General features: G+C 43.7%; 1 protein-coding gene across 3 annotated transcripts in view; it reads right to left on the minus strand.

The window, feature by feature from the left end:
* Nucleotides 1-643: 643 nt before the first annotated feature.
* The window catches only part of ABCA4 (ATP binding cassette subfamily A member 4), a 132124-nt gene continuing 111563 nt past the window's right edge, over nt 644-21204 (minus strand). For all 3 annotated transcript variants that reach the window (XM_045478342.1, XM_045478341.1, XM_045478343.1), the window contains 11 exons: nt 20776-20905; nt 18244-18364; nt 17723-17785; nt 16551-16657; nt 14009-14150; nt 9992-10126; nt 9097-9200; nt 8919-9011; nt 6913-7162; nt 5253-5339; nt 644-1067 (listed from right to left, as the gene is read on the minus strand). In XM_045478342.1, coding sequence (XP_045334298.1) covers nt 1062-1067; nt 5253-5339; nt 6913-7162; nt 8919-9011; nt 9097-9200; nt 9992-10126; nt 14009-14150; nt 16551-16657; nt 17723-17785; nt 18244-18364; nt 20776-20905 — 1238 coding nt within the window. In that variant the 3' untranslated portion in view covers nt 644-1061. The remainder of the gene's footprint in view (nt 1068-5252; nt 5340-6912; nt 7163-8918; nt 9012-9096; nt 9201-9991; nt 10127-14008; nt 14151-16550; nt 16658-17722; nt 17786-18243; nt 18365-20775; nt 20906-21204) is intronic.

Here is a 21204-nt window from a genome sequence, read left to right on the forward strand (position 1 = left end):
GTGCTTGAACTAGGAAGCCTGTCTGTGGACCATATAGGGAAGACCGCCTTGGCAAGGCACCATTTGCTCTCCTCATCCACAAGTCTCTTAAAATGGTTTGGATTAAAAACGATTATGTTCTGATTCTTCGTGAGCTTTTCTGTGAGCAATCAGATGTCCTGTGAACCACTACCCCCTAACATCCCTGCAGAAGATGCACACGTCAGCACTGTGGAAATGGCACAGCACTGTATGAGTGAGGCATCGACATCTTTAAACAAGTACATAGACATACTGGATCTCATATCCAACCGAGGATCCACTCTCACCTGCCCTTGCCTCTTTGTCTCCTGTCCTAATTACACCTATGAGGCAGGCACTCAATAAGCTGGGCAAGCAGACAGGAAACCTAGATTCAGGTAATACCCAGCTGACGATGGATAATGTTTACATGCATTACCAGCTGGGTGTTTTCCTCAAACCCTCTAAAGCAGACTTGCCGTGGAACCTCAAGACCAGTCCATTCGCTTCCACCCCAGCGTTGCAGAATCCTGCCGTGACTAGCACTTCTAGGACAACTCTCACAGAAGCTCACACAGTGACAGGAAGCTACACAGGCACAAAGGAGGTCTAAATACCAGATGACGCACACCAGGGAGACGAGTGAATTCAGTCTGTGATGAGCACGTTTGCACTTTATTTTCTCCTTAAAAATCACACACACACACACACACACACACACACACACACACACACACACACACAGAAGCAGATCCATTGAAAACGAGAGTGATATCCAGTCAGTGCCACTAGGAGGGTAGGCTGGGGTTCTACTTCTGCTGGCTGGATGAAAAGGGTTTCACATTTGTTTGCCCGGGTCGGTTTTACCGTCAGGTGTTCCAGGTGAGCAAGTCAGTCTTGGTTTCTCTCTGAAAGAGTCCGCTTTGGAGTCCGCTGCCTGGCCTGCATGTGTTTGTTTCTGTTGCTAAACTGGTCTGGTCAGATGACCACATGGCAAAGGCTCCCGCATTTCCAGCTGCCCGAGGTTTCTTTCCAGCCATAGCGAATGAGTGGTGTGGAGATCAGACCTGTGGAGGAGGTCAGATGGACTCTTGTCATCCTGGATTTTTGAAGAGATGGCACATTGGCTTTTAAATTTTAAAAGTTAAACATCTGTCAATCAATTGCTGAAGGAAGCTCCGCTGAGGACAGTGGTTCTGTCAGATCACCAACGTATGGGCCACGCTTGTTTCCTTGTCTGCAAAAAGGTTGGACCAGATGACCCCTCAGGTCCCTCTGGCTCTACAGTGTAGACATTACAAAGACTCATGCCATATGTGTGCACATGTTTACCTCTTAGAGGGAAGCTACACCCTCTGTGCAGTTTCCAAAGGCTGTCATGGTATCTTTTGGTTTGTTTTTAGCCTAAAAACGTTACCATGCTCTTCTTGTCTTGAAAACCAAGAATCATAACTTAGATAATTCATGAGGTACAGAATTCCCTTTGTGTAGTTCCTACAGAGGTGGCTCCTGGGAAGCATGAAAATCTGACAGGGGCATGGAAAGGTGGGAGAAATTGAAGCTGGGGTTAGGATAGCAGGCTCCAAATCAAAGTCAGGCATTACGTCCAGCTCCTAGAGAATTGGACATCTTTTTAACTGCAGAGACATGGTGTCTGGTTAGAAGGTACAGGTTGAACTCTTATACCAGTTATGGGGGGTGGGTGGGAGTGTCAGTAAGGAGGGGGTTGGATGTAGGCCTACCCAAATCTGGAAAAAATGTGGTTTATCAATTCTCTGGTTTAAAAATCATACATCCTCTTAAGAAGATGATTAATCTAGTATTAAGGGCTAAGAACATGCTTTGAGGTAGGGCAAAGATCCCAGTCAAGGTTGACAATACTTCAGAAACTAATTGATAAGGATATGAGTTATACATGGAAACTCTTCAACAATGTGTAAGATTAAGGATCAGACTCACCACCAGAAAAAAAAATCCAATTAAAAAATGGGCAGAGGACCTGAAAAGACATTTTTCCAAAGAAGACATACAAATGGCCATCAGACATATGAAAAGATGCTCAACATCACTCAACATCAGGGAAATACAAATCAAAACCACAATGAGATGTCACCTTATCCTAGTCAAAATGGCTAGTATCGAAAAGATAAGCAATAACAAGTGTTGGTGAGGATGTGGAGAAAAGGAAACCCTCATGCACTGTTGGTGGGAATATAAATTGGTGCAGCCACTATGGAAAACACCGTGGAAAACAGAAATACCATATGATCCAGTAATTCCACTTCTGGGTATTTACCCAAAGAAAACAAAAACACTAACTCACAGGGATACATGCACTCCTCTGTTTATTGCAGCATTATTTACAATAGCCAAGATATGGAAGCAGCCCAAGTGTCCACTGAGAGATGAATGGATAAAGATGTGGTATATTGTGGTAAGCATAGCATAAGGTATAGAGAAGTTGAATTATTATGTTGTATACCTGAAACATAACATTGTGTGTCAACTATACTCAAATAAAAAAACTAAAGAAAAAGATGTGACATACACACACACACACACACACAACACACACACACAATGCAATATAATTCAGCCATAAAAGAATGAAATCTTGCCATTCATGACAACATGGATGGACCTAGAGGTACGATGCTAACTGAAATAAGACAGAAAGACAGATACCATGTGATTTCACTTACATGTATAATCTAAAAATCAAAACAAATAAGTCAGAAACACTCATAAATACAGAGAATAAACTGGCGGTTGCCAGAGGGAGGGGTGAGGGGCATGGATGAAATAGGTAAAGATGATAAAGACGTACAAACTTCCAGTTATAAATAAGTCATGGGGATGAAAAGTATGGCATAGGGAATATAGTCAATAATATTGTAACAATGTTGTATGGTGACTATCACGAGCATTTGTAATGAATATAATTGCCAAATCACTACAGTTTTACAACATTTTATGTTGTACACCTGAAAGTAATATTGTATATCAATTACATTTCAGTTAAAAAAAAATTGCATACCAAAAAGAAAAAAAAAAAAAGAATAAGGGTCAGGAACTCATCTGAGTTGTTCCTGATTCTGGAAACACATGTGATGGTCACTCAATTACAAACCATAGTTGACTGATCATCTATCTACTAGTTTTCTATCAAAACCTTGACCCTTACTTGTTTCCATAAAACAGATTGTGACCCTCTATAAACCTCATCCCAAAAGATATTTTCCAGTACTGAGTACTTTAAGAACTCAAAACATCCTTGATAAGTAGTCACACTGCTCTGAAGATAATGAAATGTTGGTGTGGTCCTTGCTCACAAATTGGGGCTGGGAAGCCACCAGCCTGCTGAATTTCATCAAGCTGTGCTCTCACATTTGTTTGGAGGCAAGTGGTGAATGTTTACTAGAACTTATTGAGAGACATGACCTTTTTCTTGTTTGTAAGAGACATTAAGGGAAATTATTTTAAAGTAGTACAATGTAAACAAGAATGTAGTTACTATTGGTTTCATGACATTTATTTACATACAATGTTATACAAGAGGATTTTTGCAAACCTTTCTAAAGGTAATATATCATTAAATCAGACTTAGGGTTTAAGTCACAAATTTATTATAAAAATGTGCCAATTTAATAAATGTGTTACAGTAGGTTTTCTAATATTTGTATACTAAAACGTGACAGACAAAATAGAAAAATGGTCACATCCAAGAAGAGGGACAATTTTGGAATTAAATGCTGCAGATCACAGACAATCAGCAGCCCCTACCTGGCCTAGGGATGACCTGGTTTTAGCCCTTTAAGAGAAAGTATACTGGGTGGTGGTGGGGAGACCATTGCCAGTTCTAAGAAATACTTTTGCTGCCCAGTGATGTATTTTAAGTTATAAAAGATATTTGTAACTGGAAATGGCTTTCAAAGAATAATTTTCTACAGGTGTAAACATCAAGTATAAGATTTATAAATGAGGAAGAGTGGCCAGAAAATATTAGCAGAACTATCATTACCTGGACAGATGCCTTTATTTAGGCCTTTCTGGGTCCTCTAGGGAGATGGGGTGGGGGCAAGGTTAACCTTGTCAGGTAGCTATTAGATCTCTACTGGTCAAGAGCAAAGGGAAAAATTCATTGCAAGCATGGCCTTGAAAAGAAGTGTTTCAATCCATGGCAAGATTTGTGTGTTTTTTGCAATTAAGAAGCCTGTGGGAGGAATGAGAATTTTATAGGAAATAAGGTTTTGCACATCTTTACTTATTGTAAAACTGCTTTGATTTTATTCTCCAGGTAAGTTTGGATAGAATGGCTGAATTAATTTGTCCTTTTAAAATCCCAGGCTTGGGATGCCTGGCTGGCTCAGTTAGTAGAGCATAAGACTCTCAATCTCAGGGTCCTGAGTTCATGCCCCATGTTGGGCATGGACCCTCCTTAAAAAAAAAAAAAAATTCCCAGGCTTCAGCCAAGGCACTTGGATCCTGGTGCCTCCTGCAGTACTTCGCTCTCTCTCTCTCTTTCTGGCAACTGGAATGAGGTGGACATGCTCCTTACATGGATCACCATGCCAGGAGAGGCTCCTGGAAAGGTTATCACAGGCCAGCACACACCTTCTATTGCTTCTTCCTCCACACTCTTGATACATTTTTTAAATTAATTATTTTTTAAGTAATCTCTACACCCAACATAGAGCTCAAACTCACAACCCCAAGGTCAAGAGTAGCATGCTCCACTGACTGAGTCAGCCAGGGGCCCCTTGACATTTTTATAAAGAACAAAGAGCCCTCTTCCTAAAACAGACAATCTTTGCTCTAACCAAATATGTCCACCATTGAAATGGAGTGTCAATTAATTTCCTTCCTTTGAAACTCAAACATATGACCAAAAACATAAATGTCAAGTATCCCAACAACCCAAGCATTTAAATATTCTCTATTTTCCCTGCGTCATATTTCCAAAATCCAAGTTTTTTCACTATAAGCAAAAACATACGGGAAAATTCTTTTCAAAAACGCTCTCCCACACCACCCAGATGGCTCCCTGATTACAAAAGGAAACTACACAACCACTGACTGAACAGGCCTTAGCTCAGAACTGGTGGGGAGTGGCAGGGATGTGGTGATGTGGTGTGGGTGGAGTTCTCTGTGGGAGGCGTATCTGGGCCTTGGGGTCCCTCAGGCCCAGTGGACCAGTCCCCAAGCTGAGGATGTGCCTCAAACAGTGAACTAGGAGAGAGTGACAGGAGTACCTTGGCTTGTCGGCTTGCTCCAGCAGCTCGAGGGTGCAAAGGGAGGTCATGAATTTCAGTGTGCTGTTTAGCAAAATTCACAAATACCTAGAAGCAAGAGTAGGAGAGAAAGAGTAGGTAGATGTTTCCAGAAGAATGGTATCTGCCACCCATCACTTCCTTTCTCTTTTCCCAGTTAATATACAGCCCTGCTAGAGCAGCCATGTTCCGCAGGAGAGGTAGCCTAGCCACGAGTGCCCAGGATCTGGCTGGTTTCTTAGAATTCTGAGCTAAGCCAAAGGAATTCCTGAGGGAGGATTCAAAGGCCTCAGGGCAGATTCTCAGCTAGCAACTATCCTCCTAAACCTCTAAAGAAACTGAAAACAAAAAAACAAAAACAAAAGCAGGAGTCTGATCTCTTCTCCCTTCTGTTCTTTATTCATTGTGCACTATGGCTAGGACTCTCTCTCCTGCCTTCATCCACTGGCAAGAAGGTGCTGGGGAGCCAGCTCCTCAAAGGGGAAATGGAGACTTGCCTATTCCCATTGCTTTATTAAACAGTCTTAAGGATGTTTATTTAAAAAAATAGCAACAACAAAACCGTCAGAAACCACGCAAACGTCCAAATGGATGAATGGATAAACAAAACGCGGTATGTACATACAATGGAACATGACTCAGCCTTTAAAAGAAGGCTGACACGTACTACAACATGGATGAACTGGAGGACATGATGTTAAGTGAAATAAACTAGAGGCCAAAGGACAACCGTACGGTTCCACTTACACGAGGTAGGTGGAGTAGTCAACGGAAAGTAGAACGGTGGTTAACAGTGGCTGGTGGCGGGGGGCGGGGGGGGGGGGAAGCAGTTAATGGGGAATTATTGTCTAATGGATACAGAGTCTCAGTTTGAGAAGATAAAAGATTTCTGGGGATGGATGGTGGTGATCCAGTTTACAATAATGTGACTGTACTTAATGCCACTGAATTGTACATTTAAGAATGGTTAATTTTGTTATGTATACTTTGCCATAATAAAAAAAAAAAAGTGACCACATTAAAAACCCTGACATACTGCACACAGGTTTATCAAAAATCACTGAATTGTGGGGCGCCTGGGTGGCGCAGTCGGTTAAGCGTCCGACTTCAGCCAGGTCACGATCTCGCGGTCCGTGAGTTCGAGCCCCGCGTCGGGCTCTGGGCTGATGGCTCAGAGCCTGGAGCCTGTTTCCGATTCTGTGTCTCCCTCTCTCTCTGCCCCTCCCCCGTTCATGCTCTGTCTCTCTCTGTCCCAAAAATAAATAAACGTTGAAAAAAAAAAAAATTAAAAAAAAAAGAAATCACTGAATTGAACACTCTGAATGGGTGCATTTGAATGTATGTAAATTAAGCATCAGGAAAATTGATTTGAAAAGATAACAAAGCTACCACCACAAGCCAGGAAGGATGAAATAAAGTCATAGTAGAGTGGGGAAGGATGATGTAAAGTCAGTGAAATTTGCTTATATTTCTAACATATTTCTAACATATTGTTAGAAAACAATTTCTGATCTACCAAGCTTTACTCTAATGGACAGAGGAACCATAGTGTTAAAAATCAGGCATGCCGTGCTCCCTATCATGTGGCTTCCAGCCCAGCCTGTGCATCAGTTCTGTACATGGTACCCCTCAGGCAACTTGCCTGGTCCAGTGTGGTCTGCGTGACTGAGTACTCCTCGATGAGCAGGCTGTCCTTGTGGGAGATGAGCAACCGGAAGATCCGGGCCAGGGAGGAGGAGGAGACCTGGAACTGGAGCATGTTGTAGTGTCTCTCCCTCTGCACGCTGCCCGGGAAATTCCCCTGGAAGAACTGCTCCACTGGATTCAGGTCCGGAAGCAAGTCTTCCTTGGGGGATTTGATTTTCATTGTGACAATGTAGCCATCTCCAAACCTAGGGGATACACGTGGCGGCATGGCACAGGCATGTTAGTGGCTGGGTCTAAGACAATTCCAAAATAAGGAATAGATACATCAAAAATACTGGGGATTAAAGGCCCATACAACAGACCTTGTGTGTATGTTTAAAACTAATAGGAAAAAAAAAAAAACAATGACAGTTCCTGGAGAGATAGATTGATACTAGTTTTTAGAGGTCTAAATGTCTGTGTGGTGAAGTAAGTCACCAGACCTGTGACACAGATGTTCCTTGCTCCCTTCCCTCCCACATCCCTGCTGAAGTCAAAGTGGTTTGAGCCCCTTGGGGAGATCACAACCTACACATGAAGGAATATGGGGCTAGTGTGTACTCAGTGATAGAAATGCTGCCTGGTCCTTCTAAGGGATCTCCAGGAGGGAACAGAGACTTAGGAAGGCAGCACTTCCCTGTGGAAGCTTCCAGAAAAAATGAAGCTGCTAGGGTCAGAACTATCAGTGCTTCTCTCTTCCCCTCACCAGGTGAACTGGTCACCCACATATGAAAAAAGACTGGTCCACCAGGGAGTGCGGCTAGCTGGCTTCCCTACATGCTCATGTCAGGGTATACTGTGTCAGTTCTAATTTATTTCAATGCTCCCTCCATGACCAAGGGTTGTTCCCCTCTACAATAAAATACCTTTCCATTCAGCTCCAGAAAACTGACGGTCTCTCCACATTGGAAACATTCCCCTCTCACCTGTTCTCCCATGAGGACAGTGAGGAGTGAGAGGGAAAGGGGTAGGGAATCCATCGTGTCTCCTGCATTTGGGCCCAGGAAGCTATGACACGGGTCTGGTGGCCTCATATGCTGATGTCCCCCTAGATATTTGTGCAGTGACCTAGCTGTCATTGCTCAAGGGGCCAAACACCCAAAAGCAGCGAATCTACTAGACCTTGCTGTCAATGGCTTATCTGCCCTGATGCATATGAAGGATGATGTGTCCTGTGCAACAGTCCCAGGGGTACAACAAAACTAAGCATCTTGGCCTAGATAAGGTGGGTTATGTACTGTTCCTTTACCAACTAGCACACTGACTTTTATATTCTGGGCTCTTACAAAGTGTTTGTTAAATAAATGAGTGGTAACTATAAATCTACCCTTCCTAGTTTTTAAAGCATATCAGAATGCAAGGAAGCATGGCATTATTATCATAATCTTATTTTAACTGATTGTTGGCTTTGGCACACAAACTATTATTCATAATGCATTATATCTAGTAGTTTACAATTTGTAGGGACAGGGTAATCCTACTGAAGATTATTGGCATTGTTAGTTTGTCATATGCTACATTGTTACTTCTCAAACCCCAAAGCATACACGTGTCAGAAAGGAAAACTGATTCCCAGGCCATTTGGTCCCCTAACCATCCCTACGTTGGTCATGGACTCTTATTCAATTGATCATGAGTGCTGGATCCGTGGGGATAAGTGGTGGGATAATGAGGCAGTGGTAGTGACCCTCCCTCATCTCAGCCAGGCTCTGTATGCCCCAATCAGATCCCCATCTGGAGACTCAGGGAACCCTCAACCACAGGCAATTAGCCCAACACAGACAAGTTTCTTTCAGCACAGCAGCTTTCTCTGTTGCTGTGGAACAAGGACCATACCATACCTCTGACTGTGGGATAAAGGCAGCAGGACCCTCCCAAGTGTCAGCAGAGAGCACAGGGCCTGGCTGACTCCCCTCTACTCCCAAGAAAGGCAACAAAGGCAATCCGCTAGCATATCCTTACTTGTACTTGAGGTGCTGAATGGTGCCCAGACACTGAAAGGTGCCTTTTACCATGATGGCCAGCCGGGTACACAGAGCCTCACATTCTTCCATGCTGTGGGGCAGGAGAGAGGAAGTAAGAAGTAGGGAGGACTCCTGTCTGCCTAACTGCTCCGTCCCAGCCCCTGGGAATCTCTTGCCTGTGGGATGTGAGGACCACAGCTCTCCCTTCTCTGATGATGCTCACGATGATGTTCCACAACATGCGGCGTGCCTGGGGATCCATGCCCGTGGTGGGCTCATCCTGTGGGGAGACAGAGAGGGCAGTGAGCTAGGCTTGGAGCCAGCCTCTCCTGGTTATTGCACCCTGCTTGGTTGACTCTCTCTGAGCAGCTGTGCTCTCTGCTCTCTGGCACACAATGGGCAAAGTGCCTCCCCAGTGGGCAAGACTTGGGGAATCTAGGCTTTGGATATAGAAGACAGAAGATGAACCAGGAGATTAAAGAGAAATTATGATACCCATTGGCCCATTTCAGCCCATGAATGGGTTAAAGTTGATTAAGGCAATGGGAGAATGATATTAAAAATAAAAAAAAAAGCAACAACCCTACACATACATTTACAAGGAGGCAGAGAGATAGCCCAGGTGACTTTTATGAGTCACCTCCCAGTCCTGAGACTCCTGCCCTCATAAACCCCAGACCACATGGGCACAAGGGCCTTCAGTCTGGTACAGATCCAGTGAGAATCACATGACCCTTTGATCTAGGCCAATGCTCCTGCCCACTTTGTATCCCAAACAGACCTCCTCAGTAGTAATTCCTGACCGGAGGGACTGAACTTCCCTGCTGTAAGCCTGTGGGCCCACAAGAGAGTTCCCAGGGACTCACAGTAAGAATATGTTGTGACTCCAGTTTCCCCCAAGAGTTGTGAATCAAACACTGGGTTGATTTGTTCAAAACAAGCAGTATAGGAAACCGTCTGGATGAAAAGAGACCGTAGCAGTTTCTAAGTCTACTGCCCCAAACACAGAGATGCAGCACTTATTTTAAGCCCTTGGGCTCATCTGTCCCTGCAGGTCCTGGTGGTCCTTACCAGCAGCACCAGAGGCGGGCAGCCTATCAGTGCAATGGCAGTGGAGAGTTTCCGCTTATTGCCTCCACTATAGGTGCCAACCAGGCGGTCTGCATAAAGAGACAGGCCCAGGCTCTTAATACTCCAGTTTGTCACCTAGGGAAGAGAAAGAGATCCCATTTGGAAAAGATATACAATCAAACACATCAAACCTCCACCAATTCAAAGTCTTGGGCTCCCAGATCTCACACCTTCAGGATAGACCCAGCTAGGCTGAAACAAGGCCACCTGCTGGCTCATGTGGTGGTTCATGAGCTTCAGGAGCCAGATGTCTCCCTTCCACACTGTGCCTGACAACACAGTGTGGCTTGGTGTATCCCCCTGAGAAATGACCTTCAGCCTTGTGAAGAGCAAGACTATGCTTCTCACCCAGTGTCCCAGACTATGGCTAGAGTGGAAGACTCCTAGGGTCTCAGACCTGTTGCTTCCATCCTTCAACCGGGTCACACTTGAAGTCTCATGCATCTAATATATACTTATCGAGCAACTACTATGAGTCAGGCACTGGAGAATAATGGTGAACACAGCCATTGTTGTTGTACTCACAGGGTGGAGGATGACACACAATGAAAATAAACAGAAAAACGAAAGGTTGTAATAGGGCTTTGAGGAAAATCAACAGGAAAAAATGATTAAGAAAACAGTGTGAGCATGTGTGTGTGTATGAATGTGCACAGGAAGAAAACTAGAGAAGTCTTTGGAGACAAGGCCACCATGCTTCTGCCTTCTGTGCTTATAACTCTGCCTGGAATGTTCTTCCCCTAGATATCCACGTGACTCCCTCTGTCACCTCTTTTAGGTCTTCACTAAGAGGTCACTTCCTCTGTAATGCTTGCCCTGGGCCACCCTACTTAAAAGTGCAATTCCTCCCCCCAACAATTCTTTCCTACTTTATTTTTCCCTTACCGGCTTTTCACTTTCAAATGTACTGTGTATTTTATTTACTTATCTATTTATTATCTGTCCCACTAGAATGTAAGCTTCACTTTTAACTTATTTGGAATAGTTTCCAACTTATAGAAATGTTTAAAAATAAGAATAATACAAAACACTCATAAACACTTTACTCTCTTTTCTTTCCTCTTTCCCTCTCTTATACACACACACACACACACACACACGCACACACACATGCACACACGATTTTTTCAGAGCCATTTAAGGTAGTTACATATCGTGGCCCTTTACTCCTAAATACTTCAGTGTCTACTTCCTAAGAAGAGGAATACTCTTACATAACCTCAGTATAGTTAGTTATCAATGTCAGTAAATTTAACATTGTTATGATATTTTCATCTGATCTACCCGTCATAGTCTGGTTCTGTCAGCTGGCCCAATAATGTCCTTCATGGCATTATTCTCTTTTCAGTATAGGATACAATCTAGTGTCCATTACTCAGTCACTCTGTCTACTTAGCTCTTGTGGTCAGAACATTTCCATAGCCTTTGTCTTTTAGACTTTGATACTTTTGAAGGGTACAGCCCCTGTATTTTTTTTTTTAATAGAATGTTCCTTTAGAGTTTGTCTGGTATTTTCTCATGATAATATTCAGGTTACACATTCCCAATCAGAATATTATGGAGGTGAAGCTGTGTCCTTCCCAGAGTATCACCTCTAGGGGTAGAAATGTCCAGGTGCCCCTCACAGGGGATGTTGATTTTGAACACCCAATTAAGGTGTTGTGTAATTTCTCCATTGTAAAATTATTATGCTTCCCCCTCACAACCAATAAACAATCTGTGGAGATACTTTTAAGATATACAAATATCTTCCTTCTCAAAAAAATTTCCCCTAGATTTAGCAGCCATTGATGATTCTTGTACAGTTCAATCTTTATTATGATCACTGCAAAATGATTTTTCCAACTCTAGAATTTCTTCCACACTAACCAGTTGGCTCTAAGCATTTGAGTGTAGGCAGAAACCATCCCCTTTTCTCTTATTTATCTATTTAACAGTATGGAGTTATGAATTCCCATGGTTCTCCCAATGTTTTATACTTTGTCATGGTATTTAATTATTTTGACGCTCAAATTGTACCATATTTGGCTATTGGGAGCCCCTTTGAGATGGTTCCTATGTGGCTATGACATGATTCTTTTTTTTTTTTTTTTAAGCACTTTACTTTCTGGTATAATAAGATGTTCCAAGCTCATTTTATACCTACATTTTCCCAGCCCTGGAATTTGTCATTTGTCTGAGGAGTTATGGTTCCTGTTATTGGGGAATGAGATTAGACACCAAAATTTGGGCTTTAAGTGTACTCACTGCTACTAGAGTATTTCTGCTTCTTGGCCCTTTCAGAGGACAGATACATACATACACAAACATGCACATGTGTATGTATACACATTTATATGCATATGTGCAATATACACAAGCCCATATGCATGCATGCACAAACACATGCATATCAATATTTCAGGAGTTGACAGAGATATTTTAATTCCAGTCCAACCCCACAGGGTTCTTTCTTGCTTTCCCCCTTTCCATATTTGTAGGTCTTTTCTTACACAGTGAGAACTCTGGCTTCAAACAACATTAACACATTTATTCATTTACTTAATCCAGTAACACATCTAAAAATGTTTCAGAATTGCTTTGCTCATGACACCATAAAAAAACAAATTAACTAAAAAGAGCTTGGAATTTGTCTATAGTTCTTTCCCTCTGCTCTGCCTGCCCAAGGCTGAGGAAATATAGTCAGATACTGTGCCCTCAGTTATTTGTAGTTCTTTTCCTCCCCTTCTGTATGGTTATGATACTTACTTCAAATAAAATTGGATTAATTTGTTTCTATTTGCTTTCAGAGTCAGAATTTTCTTTTTGTTTTTATTTTTACCCCCTTCCCATTTTTATTAATTTAGTTTTATTTTATTAATACATAGAACACTAACATGCTTCCAAGAGTCAAAACCATACAAAAATATATCCTGAGAGAAGTGTTATTCCCTCCCATTTCCATTTTACCCCATTTCCCTATTGTTAGTTACCAAATTCATTGTGTTTTAGGCCTATCATTCCTGTATTTGTATTTGTAAAGCTAAGCAGACATATGTCTGCTTTCTTGGTTTTCCTACTTTCTTACATTAAAAAGTAGCATCCTACAGCCCATTGTAATAGTGTCTTAATGTATGGAGTTGACAAATCACTGCTATACACCTGAAACTAATATAATATTGTAGGTCAACTATACTTCAATAGAAAATAGTGGGAGAAAAAAAGTAGAATTCTACATGTGCTCTTTTACCCTTTGCTTTTTTCACTTAAAAATATCTCTTGGGGGGCACCTGGGTGGCTCTGTCGGTTGAGCGTCCAACTTTGGCTCAGGTCATGATCTCACGGGCTGTGAGTTCGAGCCCCGTGTCAGGCTCTGGGCTGACAGCTCAGAGCCTGGAGCCTGCTTTGGAGTCTGTGTCTCCCTCTCCCTCTGCCCCTCCCCCACTTGCACTCTGTCTCTCTCTCAAAATAATAAATACATATTAAAAAATTTTTAAAAATATCTCTTGGAAATAACTGCATTATCAGTTCACAGAGATTTTCTCTCTCTGTGCATGCGTGTGTGTATGTGTGTAACAGCTGCATAAGATGTATTCAACCAATCTCCTATGCCTGAATGTTTAGGTAATTTCTAATGTTTTAATTTTTGTGACTACTAGTACAATGAATAACATTGTGCATATGCATTTTGCGCTGTGGGAGGTATATATCTGGGGTAAGCTCCCAGAAGTGGGATTGCTGAATCAAAGGGTAAATGCAGGTATTATTTTGTTAGATATGAAGGCAGGGATTTTCTTGTTTTGTTTACTGCCATACCCCCATTTTCTATAACAGTATTTGGCACATAGTAGACACACAGTAAGCATTTGTTGAATGGATAGCATGCTCTAACTTTCCCACGTCTAAATAAATGCACTCTCACGAAACAGGTTTAGGGTTTACCAAACTTCTGAGTAGCCACAAGAAACCATTTTTTACCCTTTCGATTTCATCTGCTGGTACACCTCGAAGACGGGCATAAAGATAAAGATGTTCTCGCCCTGTGAGCTGGTCATCGACTGCATCAAACTGAGGACAGTAGCCCATACTTTGATGGACATCAGATATATTGGTTAAAATACTGCAAGAAGAAAAGGCAATTAGCAAGTTTCCTTCATAGAGGGGGTGACCAGAGAACTGGGGCTGGAGAGCTTCTGCCTGTGAGATAAGCAAGCTACCTCTTCTGCTTTGCTTCAGAAATGTGCGCAACATTTACAAATCAAAGCAGAAGCCCTTTGGTTAGAAACTGATGAACTCTGGAATTCTGAGCTTTGAATCCAATAGATCTTTTCAAGTTTCTCTGTCTAGGATAAACTGAATATCTCTTACCCAAAATCAGCTTTACTTTTGGAGTGGGTCACCTCACATGTGGGTTTAAAAACAAAGGGAAGATCAAGTGTTAGAAAACGTCAGTGATTTTTGATCCCTTTCAAACATTTGGGAAATACAGAAGATGCATGCTTCTGAAAGGAAGTAAACTTGATCCATCTTTGTCTATTGGCAGATATACAGTAAGCGAAAGAGGAACCAGTCAGATCACTACCCAGAGCCAGACACTGTCAGGGAACACAGAGGAAGTGAATTGAGTTCTATTAACTCCCTTTGACTGATATATTCTCCTTCAGTAGAAAATACACTATCTTGATGAAAACAAACTGTCCATAGACTGGTCCAATCTCTCCCTGCTTCCCTTGTAGCTTAGGGTCTATGAACAAAAGATACAGGCAAGGGGCGCCTGGGTGGCTCAAGTCGGTTAAGCGTCCGACTTTGGCTCGGGTCATGATCTCGCCGTTTCTGAGTTTGAGCCCCGTGTTGGGCTCTGTGCTGACAGCCTGGAGCCTGCTTCAGATTCTGTGTCCCTCTCTCTCTGCTCCTTCCCCACTCACACTCTGTCTCTCTCTCTCACAAATAAATAAACATTAAAAAAAAAAAAAAGATACAGGCAATATGATGGGAGAGGCACCATGTAGTCCCCCACTATAACAAAAAGTACTTCAGGCATGGCTGGGCCAATTAAAACCACTCAGGGAAGCAAGGACAGTACTTTGCCAAATTCATGGGAGCTGCCCTCCCAGAGAAACCCAATCTTGCATCTTAAATCCAAAGTTGTGTTCCAGTTTCCATTTCATTTAGCTTCCCTCTTATAGGTATCAGGCTGTGTCTTACTTGGGCTGTCATTTGATGTCTTATGGTAAATCCTATTACATCCTCCTGCCTGCTGTCCCTTAGCCCCTCAAGATTCCTTTTGTTACAACTGTCAAGTTATTTGCTTGGTTGCAGGCTAAGCTGCATCTACAGATGAGATAGATTAAGCCATGGCCTGGTTGCACCCTGCTTGTTTGCTCTAAACCCAACAGGGATGGCGGAGAAGGCTGGGGAACCAAATTCATCCTGTCTGAGCCATGTTCAGTGGACATTCAGCCATGTTGCTGAGGATGGCTTCCAGGAGACAGAAGGAGGCCTTAGTCAGGCAGTTGCTGAGTGAAGTACGCACTGCCTAACTCCTCTTATAAACCAGGGCAGAGGGTTCCTCAAGGCACATCTAATGCCTGTGAGCTCTGCTGTTTAAGGAGCAGCCTGGAAAATGGCAAACAGCATAGGTTCATGTTCTTGATCCTGTGCCACAGAGGACCAGTGTGTTTACTCATACCTTATTACAGAGAACAGCAGGCACCCTCCAGAATCCAAGGACACATGCCAGTTTTCCCTTTATAAAGCCTCCTTGGCCTGGCAAAGCCAAGGATCAGCACAGAAATAGCCAATTCAGACTAAGGCCCCTGAAGGCTCTTAAACCAGCCCCCATTTAGAAATTTGATCCAGAGAAAGGATGCTTCACCACAGGGGTTCTTAACCAGGGACTCAGGGAATGTAAATGTGATTCAGGGCACAGTAAATTCCCTTAAACTCTTTGCAAAAAATGTATGGAAGGAGGTAATGGGGGATAATGGTATATGTATGTATGTGCACACGCACACACACACACATATAAAGTATGTTTTTAATATATATATATATGGTTTTAAAAAAAGATTTTAAAAAAGTAATCTCCATACCCAATGTGGGGCTCAAACCTACAGCCCCAAGATCAAGAGTCACATGCTCCACCAACTGAACCAGCCAGGTGCCCCAACAATGGCATATTTTTTAGGAAGACTGCACAAGTGTTCATCAGATACTCAAAGGAATCCATGACCCCAGAAAGAGTAAGAACCACTGACTTAGTGCTTCCCAGAAGTTTCCAAGAATCCATGCTAAGAGGAGCATGTCTTAACAATCACAATTAATTTCAGTTTCCCAGAGAGTCTATGTCTTATACTTGTGGACCATGCTCTCTTGGAGGTCTACTTATCTACACAGCTCTTCCATGCTCTCAGAGTCACCCTCAGTACAGAATCTGATGCTCACTCTCCCTATGCTGGGATGAGAGCATGGCCGAGGACCTGTGACAGGCACCCTGAGACAGGATAAGCAAGACACTCACCTCTTGCCTGCTATAGTGGCATCGCCCGAAGTCACTGTGGTGTCCCCAGTAAGCATCTTGAACGTGGTTGTTTTGCCAGCTCCATTCACTCCCAGAAGACCAAAGCACTGAGGGAAGACACACAGAACTGGCCTCATTCTAGAGTCTAAGAAGCCTAAGGAATGTGGAATGTCAGGCCCTAGGGCAGGTGTGTGGGCAGGTGGGAGACATTCTAGACCTGTGCTGCCATTACAGAGGCCACTGGCCATGTGTGGTGCGTGCTAGCAGGATTTGACACCCCAACATATGCCACTTTGGCATAAGGATGATTTTAAGCTGAAAGCAATTAAGTAGCAGCAGATACGAGAAAAGCTCTCTGTCCTCCCGTTTGCCTAAAAGCAGGACTTAAATTTATAAGGTGTCTCTTCTTCCCCTCTGTACCAGGAAGAACAAAAGTTAACTGCCAGAAACAACTTTGAAACCTTGGCCTGGAGACAGCACCAGAGGAATCTACATAGCAAACTTTGCTAACTAGACTTTATCTGCCATTACTTTCCTCCATATTTGCCTTCCTATAATTTGCCGCCCCTACTGACTCCAGGTTCTTTCCCCTTTGTCTTGTCACTTCTCTGAAAATGTATCATTCCTTTGCTAAGATGCGATGCAAGCCCAAGTTCTAACCACCCCATGTGTCATTCACCTCTGATGGGTCCCTTGTGTAGGTGCCACACACGTGCTAATAAAGGTCTGTTTGTTTTTCTCTTCCTAATGTCTTTCATCAGTCAAATTTACAGTGGTCTACCCAGAGAACCCAGAAGAGTAGAGGAAAGAGGATTTCCTCCCTTACAGTGACTACTGAGCACTTGAAATGCATCTAGTCTGAATTGACATGTGCTGTACGTGTAAAACACACCCTGGATTTTGAAAACGTAAAACAAAACAAAAAACAAACATAAAATATTGAATCAATAATGTTTTATATACATTACATGTTGATGTGACAATATTTTGAATACACTGGGTAAAATCAATGATCAAGATTAATTTCACCTGTTTTCTTTTTTTCTTTTAATTTTTTTCCATGTGGCTGCTAAAAAATTTCAAGTGACCTCTGTGGCTGCATTTTATTTCTTTGGGATAGCTCTGCTTTAGAAGGGAGAAGAGGTGTGCACAGGAGTCCGCAGGGTACCCACCTCTCCAGGCCGGACTCCGACACACAGCCTGTCCACCGCTGGGCTGGAGGAGCCTGAATAAATCTGCAAGATGCAGAGAAACTGGACTGAGAACTGAGAGAGGTTAGAGAGAGCAAGGGGCTAAGGATGGTTTAGGTGAGAACTACCAACATGAGGAGGTTATACGTTGGCACAGGTGTTCAAAGAAGTGTCGTGAGCACTGGGAAACCTCAAAGCCGACCCGCCGTGCAGAGAAGGAATGGAGAAGGTTTAGCGAGGCTCGGTTGTAGGGGCTCTCGCCGAGGCCCTGTGCCAGTGCCCAAGATGAATACTAGGGAGAATGCTCTGGAATTAGGTGTTCTTGGAAGACAAGTTAAAACACAGTTCTGACAACCTTGCTTAAGATCAGGAAAATGAATTGCCTGCACGGGCATATTGCTGATGCTACCAAAGGCAAATTACAATGTTGTAATTATGTTGTTGTGCCATTTCTGGATCCAACTGGCACCTCAAAACTAACTCACCTCCACCTATTCCCTTACCTTGGTCAGTTCATTTAGCCTTAAGATATCAGTTTTATTTCCCCCACTAATAATTCTTTGTCTTTCTTCAGCCACATCATCATCTTCATCTATAATGGGCTCCTTAGCAGGCTCGGCAACCCTACAGGAGGGAAAGGGGACAGGACTGAGTTGGTGTACCGCATCCCTGGAACTCTCCTTTTCCTATTACCTTCTTCCCGTTCCCTCACTTCAGCTCCAGCCTTGCCTTATATCCCCTAATGCTTGATTCTCAAAAGGCCTCCAAACAGGAGAAGAGTTAGACATTAGGCAGAGAAGGCAAGTCCTTGAGTCCAGAGTCAGCCTTGTTCCCAGTTCTGGCCTACCCATGTGTGACCTTGGGCATGTCACTAAACCTCTCTAAATGTCACCTCCTTCGACCATATGGTAGGGAGGAGATAACAGTGTCTACCTCATAGACCGTGGAGAAGATGAACTTGGCACAGCCTCTGGCAAAGAGTCAGAACTCAAAACCTGGTAGCTGTTATCATTATTAAAACACTTCATCTATGGTAAGCACTCAGTGAATGTCACCCAGCTCCCACTTATCTTTAGAACTAACTCCTCCACCAACCTTTTGGTCAACCCTTGCTCCCCAGCCTATGCTGGTCTTTCCCAATTCCCAGCTTCTGCAGGCATTTCCAGGGCCTCAGTGTTCTCTTCCTCCTGCCCTGCCAAACAGAATCTTCCCCATCCTTAAAGACACAGCTTCTTCTATGAAACCCTCCCTGACCACCCTGGCCTATAAACTTTCTTTCCTCCCTCACTGGCCACATCTAATTCATGTCTAAATCTTGCCTTGCTTACCATTTATCCAATCAACCTATTTTTCTCCATCTCCCAATGCCCTGAACTCCTATCCAGGCCACCAACGACTCTTGCCTTGCCTGGGTGCCCAAATGGCCTCCTGTCTGGTCTCTCCTTCTAGACCTGGAAGATCACTCACTTGCCTGATCAAAACACCCCAATAGCTCCCTGCTGCCTTCAGGCTTAAACTTGAAGTCCTCATCGAGGTGAGAGAGCATTTTAGGACTTGGCTCTGCCTACGTCTCCAGGCTCTTCTCTCAGCCCCTTCTCCCTCCCCCTTCACAGCTATCCTGAACTCTCCACATGTTAGCATGTTCTCTACCAAAAGCACCCTTTCTTCTGTCCTTCCCTTCTTCTCTTTGCCTGGTTGCCTCTCAGCATAAGCATGGGTGTGGGCTTCCTAAAGCCAGAGATTGTGGAATGCTTCTCTGGTGCTGTTTCAGGCCTAATGTGGAAGACTTGCTCAATTGTTTGACACAGAGTTTGAAGCTAATGAGTCTGTTTTGGTAAACAAGTCTGCCTCCTCCCTCCTACCCCAAGGTCTCTTCAAGATGTGGCCAGAGGTACAGAAGGGGGCCTGTGAGGGCTGAGGGTCCCTGGACCACTGTCCCTCATAACTAGCACCACTTCCTGGTTATGTCATTTTATTCCAAGTGTGTTGACACCTATTATCTCATTCAATCCTCACGACCCTGTGAGTAGGGAGGTAGATTCATTTCTAATAACTTGATTCCTGGTGGATCAAAACCTAATATAAGTCTTCTGAATCTTTATTTACATGTGACCAGACTCAGCCTGAGAGGATGATAGGATAAGAAACGAAACATCGTGATTTGCAGTTCAGGACCCTGTGCTGAGCCCTAATAAAGGTCTGTCAGCCTGGATTGCAGAGGACTGCCTTCTGGAAATCTGAGTGCCCATGTCAGAACGAGGCCAGGCCTGGGTAGGGAAGAATGGCACAGCTGGGCTGGGTCACAGCAGGCAGACAGCCCCACCTCCACCCCCACCCAGAGGGGCACAATCGCTTCCCCTACACTGCTCCTGGCTGCAGTCACCTTGGATGTCACCCCCATCTTACTACTCGTCTCTACTCTCAAATCTCTAATTAGCAAAGGGCCCCACTTTGTCTATTTTCTTATGAATGCATAAATCTGTTTTCCAGTACTTTGGATCTCCCTTAAACGTTATCATTTGCAGTGCTATCATCCAAATTGAAATGAGTATCTGTTAATTAACTGAGAGGGATTAAATATTAGTGACTGAAATTAAAAATTGTAATTTAGGGGCACCTGGTGGCTCAGTCAGTAGAGCGTGTGACTTCAGCTCAGGTCATAATCTCGTGGTTCGTGAGCTCGAGCCCCATATTGGGCTTGCTGCTATCAGTGTGGAGCCCAACTTGGATCCTCTGTCCCTCTCTCTCTCTGCCCCTCCCCTGCTCATGCTCTCTCTCTCTCTCTCTCAAAAATAAATAAACCTTAAAAACCCTGTATTTTAAATACTTTAGAGTTTAGATTCTTCACAAACTCCAATGTGCCTATTTTAATGTGTCTCTCCTTGTGTTATTCAGAACAAGCCAGGCTTTAAGAGTGTAAAAAGCATCATGGAGTGGGGCTGGTGAGGAGAGATGACCACATGGATATGAAGCCAAGTCCCTGGACAGAAGCAAGGAGCTGCCCTTGATACCCTAGGGCAGCAGCCTGAACGTACCATCGGATGAGAAAGAAGTGGTGCTGGATGAGGAGAGTCAGGAGGAAGTACACCACCCCTTCTACTGCCATGGCAACCAGGTTCTTCCCAATCAGGTTCCACTGGAATGGATTTGAAGAGTGCTCCTCACCTGGGGACAGGAATTAAGTCCATTCAGCTGCCCTAGCTGCCCCTAAAGACCTAGTCACAACATTTGGCCCAGTTAGACCAAGCCTCAGGCAAAGCAGTAAGTGAGAGCTGAACCCACGTCTCATCTCAGCCTCTTGAGTCAGAGTAGGGAAGAGTAGGAAGCTAGGTCTTGACCCCTTCTGTGGCTCCTCAGCCACAGAAACAGAGGCACCTGATCCCTCCTGGAGAGTAGGACACTACCAGAACAACCAGGTGTCCCCCTCCCGCCCCAGTCCAGGCTGCGGGTCTGGCATAGAAACT

Source organism: Leopardus geoffroyi, chromosome C1 (assembly GCF_018350155.1).
Source record: "Leopardus geoffroyi isolate Oge1 chromosome C1, O.geoffroyi_Oge1_pat1.0, whole genome shotgun sequence".
NCBI lineage: Eukaryota > Metazoa > Chordata > Mammalia > Carnivora > Felidae > Leopardus > Leopardus geoffroyi.